The sequence below is a fragment of the Dermacentor silvarum genome, chromosome 3 (assembly GCF_013339745.2).
Source record: "Dermacentor silvarum isolate Dsil-2018 chromosome 3, BIME_Dsil_1.4, whole genome shotgun sequence".
NCBI lineage: Eukaryota > Metazoa > Arthropoda > Arachnida > Ixodida > Ixodidae > Dermacentor > Dermacentor silvarum.
The window spans coordinates 202,613,053-202,624,763 of record NC_051156.1 but is presented as its reverse complement, the minus strand read 5'-3'; the positions used below and the strand labels follow the sequence as shown (position 1 = coordinate 202,624,763).

The 11,711-nt window shown below is 47.7% G+C and overlaps 1 protein-coding gene across 1 annotated transcript; it reads right to left on the bottom strand.

The window, feature by feature from the left end:
• Nucleotides 1-296: 296 nt before the first annotated feature.
• On the bottom strand, nt 297-11,473 carry LOC119445162 (uncharacterized). The gene is made up of 9 exons (XM_037709486.2): nt 11,112-11,473; nt 10,492-10,545; nt 8,191-8,241; nt 7,151-7,198; nt 6,917-6,988; nt 5,174-5,268; nt 4,724-4,768; nt 4,204-4,263; nt 297-1,704 (listed from the first exon to the last, which is right to left on the bottom strand). Exons 1-9 carry the CDS (start codon nt 11,117-11,119, stop codon nt 779-781), a joined length of 1,359 nt encoding a protein of 452 aa, XP_037565414.2. The 5' UTR covers nt 11,120-11,473; the 3' UTR covers nt 297-778.
• Between the last annotated feature and the right edge of the window lie 238 nt (nt 11,474-11,711).

Genomic DNA, 11,711 nt, shown 5'->3' with positions numbered 1-11,711 from the left:
ATCATTCTGTCTCGCTGCCAAAACCTATTCACGCCATTTCTCGACCCTACGTGTCGAACGCAGGGCCGACGTAGCCGATCAACCATCAAATTCCTGCAATGAACTGCACATTGTCCTGACGCGTACAGGTTCGTGAGGGGTCATAAGGGGTTCGATAAATTATACCCGCTATGACATTGTGAGCTCTCTCAAATGCCACCACTCCTGCTCGGATAGACAAACTTACTGCGAGCTACGGCTCTTTGAACGTTAAGCGAGAGGCTAAATTTAGCTCCGATTGCATAATGGGTGACGCCTCAACGGCGCCATCTGTGCACGCTACACTTGCGTGATCGAGTAATGACTTCTTTCATCTACACAACGTTACGAAAGTAAGGCGCTTGTGTATACGTACAGTTGCAAAGATTTAAGCGACAATATATACGTTTTCGTTACATTGTTGCGTACATGTAGCGTTACGTGCGTTTTTAGCAAGCGAGCCCCTGCGCGAAGCGAAATGAAAGACGTTTCACGTGAATCCTTGCGACTGCTCATAAGTCGAATGGTCATCTAGTTCACTTGGGTATATACATGGAGGTCACGTTTGCAAGCTCCACAAAACTGATGAAATTGCTGGGTCTTGTGTATAGACTTGAACGTAATTACAAGGAAAGAAAAACGTTTAATGAAGGTAACATGAATATACATCTGATGAATGATTCGTCATAACGGCACACACTACGTCAACAGACGATGGTCAAGAAGCCCGCGAAATAAAGAAAGCTCTCTCTCAACACAGTCAGTCGTAATAGTCCCCCGTATCGGTGCCGTTAACGATTCCTCCCAGCACCACGCCGTCAGATTTCTGCGTTGTCACGCTCCCGCTCAACGTCGTCGTCGTGTCCGTCGTAAGAGCGCCGCTGCTTGTCCCTTCGTCGACCAGGACAGAATACGACGACTCATTTCGACCCAGGTGGTCAACATCCTTTGCTACTGCCTCCTCCTCATCGTTCAACAAGGCGTTTGAAGAAATGGTCTCCTCTCCGCCTGCGCCGGTGTGGTCATCCTCGTAATCCCCAGCAGACGATTCGAGCGACGAATCCTGTGACACTTCCGCACCAGCGCCAGCCGAGTCGTTCAGCCACGTGGTAGTGTTGTCCGTGGTGCTGTACTCTACGGGTCCAGCAACGTCGGCGACCTCGGTGTTGTTGCCGGCCAAAGAAGTGTCGTTTCCGGCGGCGTCTCCCAAGGCCGAGTGAGTGCCCAAGAGTCCGCCTCGCCTGCGGGAGGTGGTTTCCTGTGAGCCGCCGCTGGCACCAAGCTCGTCTTCGACGTCGCCGTCAACGCCCGGAAAGAGGGCATTGTCGTCTCCATTCCTGCCTTCTCCAGAGGTCGCCTCCTCCAGTGAAGGAGGCGGCGACGTCGCGGCCTCGTCCTCGATCGCCGACGGCCCGGTCCTGTCGGTCTCGGTCGTCGACGCAGGAGTCACGAGTACCTTGGAGCGCCATTGAAACACGGGCTTGCGCGTGAGCTTGGTGCGCCGTCGGCGCGTCGTCGTTGTGGTCGTGTTCGCGGAGCGCCGCCGAGGTCGGTAGGATCGCGTGCGGTTCCAGCGCCGAGTCGGCGGCGAAGGCGACGGCGACGCTATCGGCGGCGGGTGTCGTCTCAGGACCACCACGGGCGTCCGGAGCCGGCGACGCCTGGACCGCTCCGTGAGGAACACCACTGTATGTGGGCCAACATGCGATCCGCAGTTAGGTCAGCGATACTGCGTTGCCCCTCTCAGTTACAAATGTCAGCAATAAGATCGGACACACGCAAGGTCCCCTCGTTCTGTATCCGGCTTACTAAGCCGTACCAACTACCGCTTTCTTATTCTAAGTTTCACATAGGCTGTCCAGCATTTGGAGCAGCCATTTTGTCAACGTACCTCACGCTGTGCTGGAAACTGCCTCGAACCACGTGTAACCTGCTCACAGCGCGTAAATGACGATTCCAGCTGACAAACCCCGCAGCCAACTCTTTCGTCGTAAAAACACAAGTTTGTCTTAATTTCTGACACGTTGATGGTAATCGTAACAGGAATTATTGTCGTAGTAACAGAAAATTTTGTACGCCAGAAAATGTAGCGAAATATTACTTTCTGTAGAGCGATCGAACGTTTCTTCGTGAGAGCAGAGTTGATTTTGTCGCACCGACAGCAGCTTCTGTCGTCATACTGACATATTCCTACAGCAAAACGGGTTCAACCTTCAGCGCAGAAAATTTTGTCGTGGTGACGAGAGGACATGCTTGGTAGAAAAAATTTCTTTTTTAGTTTGGGACATCGTCTTGTTGAGCGGTTCAGAATCGACAGACGGTCCAATTAAAAGTAGCACTTCAACGCCTGTGTCCATCCTTTATGTGTCGCCTGTGAGTAATCGCTTTTTTTTTTCAGCAAGTGCTTACGTAGGGTCTTTAGCCAGCATGTCACCTTTCGCCACTAATTTTGAAGCGTTTACTTTTCACCATCAATTGATGAAAAGTAGTCATGGAAACGGCCACCACAATTTAAGAATCCCGATTACGACCAGGCGCGGCCTACCACCAAATAACAAGACAGATCTATCGCACTCGTTGTAACCTATAGGTTAAATGAATATTTCGGTACTGTTTGTTGTATCCTTATATCATTTCATAGAAAAAAAATTGGAGGACGCTTAAGCTTCGCCTTTAAGAATGGAACGCGATAGCGTTGTCGGGCCTCGTTCGCATCGCATTTTTCTTTCAGTGGGCTTCACCGGAACACCGAACGTGGGAAAGCCAGCTTACAAAGTCCAAGCTTAAGCCGATCCTCTTAAAGTCGGCTTCACTTTTAAACATAAATGCATTGCTGAGAAGGCGTTCTTCCAGGGGCAATATAAGTCGTCTTATATTAAAATGTGAAGGCCTAGCTGAGCACCTTTTTTTTTTTTCATTGTTTGCTATTGCCCCGACGCGGGCGCGTGTCCAAAACGCATTAGGCAGACGAAGTCCCAATTTGACCTGCCGTGGATGCGAGCGCCATCTGGATAGCATTTTCGCAAGTAAACTACCCGAGCGCACAGTGTTGGTATGGTAGAAATGCTGGAAAAGGGGTTTGTGTTTTGAGTTTCCTCGTAACAGAATTCTGTTTTCTCGTACATTCAAATTACACTCCGACGCCACCATGTCTGTAGGTTGTGGTTAAGTTGTACTTTACCATTTTTCTGACGGATTTTATCTGTGACAAATTCAATTTTTGGAGGGCCTGCGCGATCGGGGTGGTTCGGAATGATTTTCTCCTTCGCTAACACCTTGCGCCACGCGGGGGGGCCTGCGCGGTAGGGGTGGTTGGGGATGATTTTCTCCGCCTCGGACGCCGACATCCACGCCGACGCCGGATTTTCTGCGACAGGGGGCCCTAAACGCTGTCGCGTTAAAATAGAGATGGTCACCGGCGCAAGGTAGGTCTCGGCTAGCTCGGCCACTCCGTCGTCTAAACGGCGAGAAGAATATACCCACGCCAAACCACGGGGGATAGACAAAGAAAGCTTTGGTCTGAAAAAAGTAGAAGAGAAAAAAAAATCATTTTTAAAGCTGCTAGCTATATCTATGTAAAGTCTGTACCTGAATGTTTGTATGCTGACACTAACTCTGCGTGAATATCCAGGCATGCCGTCGCCTGCGTATATACCTATAGAGGCAAGTTAACAAAATGAGTTGGGGCGAAAGGCAAAAACGCCCGTGTCCCGTGCATCGCGGGCACGTTAAAGACTCGGAGTCCAGAGTTTCCCACTACGTCGTGCCTCATAATCAAATCGTGAGTTTGGCACGTAATAACCCAGAATTCGATTAGAATGAGTTTAGGAAAGATCTGCCTTGTCCACGCTCATGACATAGTAAAATGTATGGGTTGGCGCATACACTCTACACTTTGCAGCTTTTGGGGCTTATCTTGTTGCACAACAATAACCGTTATCTTGCCCGCATTTCCTTTCTTTACCGATAAGCGCCCGATGCTTCCAGATCACGAACGGCATCCGTGTTATCAGCGTGACATCGCAATCTCGACAGGAAAGTAGCGAGAGCAGAGTTTTCGAGAAAGGAAGCGTAAGCAAGGCAGATGACGATTATCGTATGTAGGACAAGATAAGCCCCAAAGGGTCCAAGCTTTTTTTTTTTTTTTCGGACTGTACGGACGCTCAGCTGCGTGGGTTTGCTTACAGTTGGGGACAGCGTAGTCCGAGTCGTCGAGGTCTCTCAAGACTTCTTCCTGAGGGCTAGCTGAAAGAGAGGACACATGGTGGACTTTATTAATGCGAATGCGTTATGTGTCCCATGAGGCAGAAAAGCTGGCGTTGTAGGCAACGAATGGTACGAAATATCATCATCATCATCATAACTGACGTCATCAGCGTCTTGTATGACGTTAGTAGCAATACAGAATTAAAGTTAGAACAAGTTAATAGTAAGGTGACTTAAGGTGGAGTAAAGTGAATTAAGGTGAAGCAAAGTGAGTGAAGATGAATGAACGTGGATTAAAGTGGATTAGGGTGGATTAAGGTTGGTACAAATTATAGCAAGGTATGATGTCGCGTACCATGAACGTAACCAATTTAGAGAAGTCATGATGCCTTCGCATTCAAATCACGTAAGGATACTAAAGTGACTGTCAATTTTCTATATTGATGGTCGATAACGAATCCACTCGCTATGCGCCCATCAAAAGCATGACGTCCCTTACCCTTCAAGTACTCCCTGTTTCGGTAAGGCGGCGTAGGCGTCACTCCTGTCCTGAAAATCAGGTCAGCTCTTTAGGACCATGACAAAGGAAACGCGACATCCTCTAAACAGATTTTTCTACGAGCATCTCAGGAGAAACTGTTCGCAACCATATTCAATCACAATAAACTCCTCTTCCCACTGTCCCACTGAGCAGTGCAGGATGTACTGCATTCATTTAAAGGGATAGCTCAATTTCATACTCAGCTGTATAGATTAAGGTAATATGTAACGTGAATACACCACAGACTTTATGACGTCGTTCATGCGTCGCGTCATTTAAACTAAGTGCGGCAGCTGGAAGACATATTTTCCCGGAAGCCTAAGAACTTCATTACTGCTCTCTAGATGGGAAATAAAGTTAAGTGCGCAAAATAGAAATCGTAGTAGCATGGTTCATCATTAACAGCACCTTCTGTGTGGACGATGCCGTGGATGATGTAGCCCCAGAAAACACCCACCAAAGTGACCATGGCGAAGGAACAGAATGCGATGATCGAGATGCTCCTGTTCACAAAGCAAGCACCGAAAGAGAAAAAAGAAAGTGGCGTTACCAGCAGAGTAAGAAATGAATGTCGCAAGAATGACCGAACTGATGCATTACTATACATTCTGTTTCCTGCGTCGCCTACTTCACTCTCATTAGGCCTCAGAAATAATATCGTCCTTGACACGCCAAAAGAACGCTAAAGAACAGGAGGCTATGCCATGCGCTCTGCGCAGTTGTCTATCACCGGCGCTGGCTGCTACTGACACAGTGCGGCCAACTGCCAAAGCCACTTTTCACCTGACTCCAAGAAAGAAATTGCCTAGATTTCCCTGTAATTTTGCAAAATGTGGCTGTTAAGTTTTTCAATACGACTTCTGTCATAACATTTTGTTTGTGTTATGCAAATATACTGCACATTTATAGTTTAAATGTATGTCTAAGCTCGTTTTAACATATTCCAATACTGAAGTCATGGACTCAAGCTGAAATGATGTCGCAGTGCAAGTTGTTATGCTATACACACAGCCTCCTACTTGAATCCATATTCACAGAAAGCACTTGGTTGTTGTCCACAGTTGTTTTGTACGTAGACCATAGTGCTCCGATTAAACAGTGCACCACATTCTGACAGCAATGTAAATAGGATGTGAATAATTTCTTTTGAGTATCATGTACTGTAACAGTCATTTACTGTAACACAACAGTACACGACTGTTGTGTTACAACAACACAACGGTCATTTACAACAACAGGCATTTGCAGAGAAGCACGAATTCGTAACTCCAAATCAAAGCTCGCCCAAACACATGACCAATGAGGCTTGGTCCAAGGTTGCTCTGCCTATGAGCTGTTCCTTGTAAATATTACTATATACGCATGCGTAGTTGGCTGTTTAGTGCCACGACCACAGTGTCTTGCTAGGTCTATGTGTCCGCTCACGCCCAAGTTCGCCCGTGCTGCTTTGTTTGGCGTTCCAGCACACGTTGTTTCGCCGGTGTCAGACAAGTGTTACATTCAGTGTGCACCCAAATCGACAGCCCATGCTAGTGGTACGGACGGCAATATCGCCGTAGCAGTACTTCGTAAAAGTGCCCAGAACATCCGCACCTTGGCGTTTATACTTGGCGTGATGCGTTCGCCGTGCTGCTGTACAATCAAAATTGATAGTTTACATGCTAAAGCGAAGGCAATTTGAGGTGTCTTAAACTAAAACATATGCCGTCGCGTCAGAAATTTCACGACTTCAATGCCTCAAGGCGAAATTTCTCTCAATTTTTACAAGCTTCCATATTTCCCTAATCAAGGCTTCATTTCACTAAATCTAGGAACATTTCACTAGCGTTGGCCGCACTGTACTGACGCATCAGCCAGCCCGACTTCTGTTTCGACCTACTCACGTTAGCTTCATGCCGGCGAACCTACTGCTCTATTTTATTGTAAAGTCAACGCTACTGATACGAAGACAGAAGGTAAGAACAAAAGTGACATGGTTCTGACCTTCTTCTTACCTTCTATTTTCGTTTCAGTAGCGCTGCCGCACAGCAATGAATGCTCACCAACTTGCCCACTTTTCTATGATGATACTGTCTCGTACCGTATGCGACGGAAACGTTACTTCGTCGGTTCACATTGCGCGACCACAAAAATCAAGCTGGTTGTGCTTACTGTTTCTTCCTGAGTGTCCTTCCTGGCGGAGTGGCGTTAAAACGCAATCGACGATGAAGGGACTCCGACGACCTGAAAGTGAGGCGGTCGACTTCAGTCGTCGCTTTCTTGTGATGCGCTAACAGACAGCATCATAAGCTCAAGTGAAATAAAGGGCATTCGCATGCAGGGTTGAAGCGTGAAAGGCACAAAAATCAAATAGGTTGGCAATGCCCGGTATTCCGTTGTTCTTACCCTTCTGAGACGTCCTTGGAGAAGGACACTCTTCGGGAAACTTCCAATCTAGAAAAGTGAAATAGTATAAAGGCTCAAATAAATTCATCTGCTCTCAGTATCTTCCCTCTCTCTCTCTCTCTCTCTCTCTATATATATATATATATATATATATATATATATACCCGCCGTCGTTGCAATGCCGTGGTTGCTCCGCGGCTATGGTGTTGGGCTGCTAAGCACGAGGTCGCGAGATCGAATCCCAGCCACGGCAGCGGCATTTCGATGGAGGCGAAACGCGAAAACACCCGTGTACTTAGATTTAGGTGCACGTGAAAGAACGCCAGGTGGTCGGAATTTTCCGAATTCCTCCACTACGGCGTGCCTCATAATCATATCGTGGTTCTGGCACGTAAAACGCCATAATGTTATCTCTCTCTCTAAGATATATATACTTCGTGTGAGCGGACTCAATGGTATCGCCCCTTGTCTTCGGGATTAGAGAAACAAATACACTAGATGTCTATAAGCTAGGTTAACTGGTTCTCGTTAAAAACTGCGAACAGTGGGGACGACAGTGCGGAGGGCTGTTCTGCTTCTAGTAGCTGTCATGTTCGTATTTCTCGTGTCATGGCGTCGGCGCTGTTCGCTGTATGTTTACACTAATGCATACATTGCTCGTGATTCAGGCTCATATAGTGCAAATCACTACGTGTACTTATACGTGTGGAAATTTTGGTGAACGTTTATTTTGATGCCATTTCAACTGGTGCCGTTTTGCTAACTGTTCATTGTCTCTCATGTATTTTGCTGTAGCCATTGAAATTAGCCTATCCCAGTCCTCTGAAATTGAAACGCAACAAAAAGTCATTTAGTGCTCTTGTTCGGTTTGTGCGTCGTCAACTGATATCTGTCGCAAGTCATGGTGCACAAATTTCACAATATATCTGACCTACTGTCAAAAGAAAGAAAGAAGGAACGAAAGAAACAAGAAATAAAAAAAAGAAAGAAGGCAACTGTCAAAGCTGTTTTATCACTCCTCGCAATTTGACAGCTCATACCGTTTAGGCCGCTCTCCTGGTTTCCTCAAGATGGAAGGAACCGGTGGACCTCTGCGAAATAACAGTGGAAGGTAAACTTGTGAGAACATTCGAAAGAAATTTTATTATTATTAAGCATTTCGCACACAGACGCCATAAAAAAAAAAGGGGGGGGCCCGCGATCAGCCATCACTGCGGCGATCGTCTGTTTATCATGCCGATGGCTATCATGAGTGCAGGGTGCACCCGAACGTCGGTGAATCAGAAAAGTATCTTACGTAAAATGAAAATAAATTTTACGAATAGCGGCCAGGAAGTCCTGTATTCACAAAGCAAGTCGTACGCCAGCGCACTTTGCAGCAATAAGCGGCAGCCAATCGTGATAGCGAACGTTGCGTCAGCGAAGGCAGGTGACAAGACAGCTCTTGCGAACAAAAAAGCATTGTGAATTCGGCCCCATTTATTCGTGTAGATCAGACAGCGCTTTTCGCGAGTCAAGCGCTTGCCGAGGCTGGCCACTTGCGTGAGCCACGTGCTGGCCTCACATAGATAAGAAACCCGGCAAAAGGCAGTGCGTACACTCGAATTGGTACACACTAAAAACGTTTTACACCCTTCGGGCATTACAAAGCCCAAATGGAGATGATTGATGACCGTTATTGTCGGTGCGAAGGATATGTCTGTCCCTCCAAAATAATTATCATCAATCTTACGTACATTTCTTATGTTAAACAGCCGGCGCTCGCGACATTTCAGTCAAGAACGCTACGTCAGGCTGATATGCATGGGCATGACGTTCGTGGCCGGAAAGTATTACGGCAGCGAAGGAACGCAAGTGGCAATTATTGCTGGGGGACAAGATAAAATTTTAAAAAATGTTTAAATCTTCCTTAGAGTGTGGCAAACAGAACACATACCTTAGAATTGGTATCGAGCATTGTCAAAATTGATTTTATTATTATTCCTCATAACATTCGCCTGCATCGTACTTTGCTACCTCACTTGGCCGACATGGTGGCAGAGAATTAAAATTGGCAGCGTCATCTGTAATAAAACAGTATCAGCTAGCTCACGGCAGGCAAAACTACCAACGTTTGCTTAAAACCATTCGAAGAAGCTGCCACGGCAAAACTATACCGTCGCCCAAGCGTGTGCATTTCACTCTGTCAATAATTTCGTGTCGCGTTGGCCTCGTTCTTTTATTGAGATATCAATTATATGGACACTTCAACCGGATTTCTGCCGTCGGCGTCGCCGTCGCCGTGAGGTTCCGTATAGATAAAATCTTCGCCGCGCGCCGTATGCCCGAGCGGAAGCGTGCGGGGACGCGCGCTATCACGGAGAGCGAACGCACAGCGGAAAGCAAAACGCGACCGTCGCGCTTTAAAACGCCGTGGGGGTATGGGAGGGAGGGAGGCAAGGGAGGCGGGGCGACGCTGCGCTCCGGCACCAAAGGCCTATCTTGCAACCGGGCGCAAGGGTAACTTTCCACTCCATCTCCCACGCGCAAGCAAGGAAGCGGGAAGCCAGCGCCGGAGGGAGCGGCGGGGGGGGGGGGGGGGGGGGGGGGGGGCGCACTTCTACTCTGCCAACAACCGCGCTCGTCGCTCGCCCTCACCGTCTCTTATCTCCACACGGCTCTGACCTTTCTATGCGCTGTGCATTCGCCGCTCAGTTTCCATTGAAGCGATAGACCGCACGTACTTTCGCCCGCTGCGGCGTATGCGCTTGCTGCCAGCGTTTTGACAGTCGTTGTCTCCAGTCATTCAGTGTGATCTATTCACGTTTGCTTGTGCGCGCTCACACCATGCTTGTTCATTCAGTTAGTAATAGTCGGGCCACATTTTCCAACGCACGCTACACATGCAATGCTGCCCGGATCGGCAGCGCAGCACTACAGGTGTGTCCCTTCGCACGCGCTGCCCACGGGAAGCGCTTCTCATCAACACCACCGTTTCACACGCGCCTTCTCGTGGTCATCGAGTCTCTCTTCATGTCGGTCTACTTACGCCGCAGCACACCTGCTTACTTAATCAGCTCATGTTTACTACAATTCATATTGCTAAGAAAGCCGCTCACCTTGCTTCGTATGACATTGCTGTGTTGCTATCGCATTCATTGCTTCGCCCTTAGGGCGAAACTGTGACATTTTTTTTTTTCTTCAAAACCAAAAGACAAGTTAAAAGTACACTTTTAAGTAAACGGATGCGCCTCAGGCACTTTCGTTGATTTAATCACTCGCTTCATTTCCTCACAACCTACATGTTCAGTACCACCGTAAAAACACGCGGGAATGTGCCACTGTCAGAAGATTTTACTTACATTCGATAAAACTCCATGGTCTCCGCGTCTGGAATGACTTCACTATCTTCGTCCCTGATAAGAAAAACAAGGTATCATAAAACACGAGCACATGGTACATACACTTTGCGTATGCTAAACTCATTGGCTCTTACCAAACAGTACTAAAGCTCAAAGCATGAATTTGACGGGCGAAGTTCAGCCTTTGTATAATGTTCGATCCGCCCATTCAATTAACTGAACACACATTACTCTGACGCACATTTTGCGAATGGTTGTCACCTTTAGCTGCCAAAGATGTGGCTGGTGTAGCCACCTAAGCTACAGTGTCATCTGATCCACAGCTGAGAGGTCATGAAACAATTTTGAACAGTGTCTCCCAAAGTTCATATGACCGTATCTTAGTGTGATCGTGATATAAGCGCACGAACGCATGTGAAGGAACGATGTGTTGTGGTACGTTCTGTTACGTTCTGTTACGTAATGTTATGTTATGTTATGTTATGTTATGTTATGTTATATTATGTTATGTTATGTTATGTTATGTTATGTTATGTTATCTCGAGTTACGGTGCAGTATTTTATTAACAGCTTATGGAGGACGGAACTCCGAACGCCACCACGAAGTAGTTTATACTCACAGCTCCATGACAGGTTAGGTATAACTTCACTCAAGAGGTGAGCAACGAAGGAAAGTGTCGTTTCCCAATCTCTCAGCGCGAACGGTGTGCCGAGTCGGCAACCCAAGGACGTCGCCCGCAAGAGAAGCGCTGCATCCCGCTGATCATCGCTGCGGACGCTCGAGAGGATGACACGCCAGGCACAACATGGACGGCGGGGAGGTCGCCCCCCCCCTGGTTCGGGGGTTCCTGGCAACGGGTCACGTTCCCTGGACAAGAAGCGCAAGGCACGCCTGCCTGTTCAGCAACTGTCAATGGTGCCGCCACACAGGACTCGCGGTCTCTCGCGGCTGCAGCAAGCTACCTCGTCCTACAGCGACAAAGATGCCCTCTAGCTGCTGGCCTCTGGACCGCTTGTCCAGATGATGATGATCCGAGACAATGGCTCATACCCACAATAGAGGAAAAGAAGCGAGATAGAATGGGGAAGGGGGGGGAGAAGTAATAGTAATAATGTTAATTACAAAGCTACAAATTATTGATAATATTGATAGGTGCGTCCACTTAAGAACGCCGGAACACAGTCGTCCCAAAGACGACGACGAACGGACACGCGTGCAA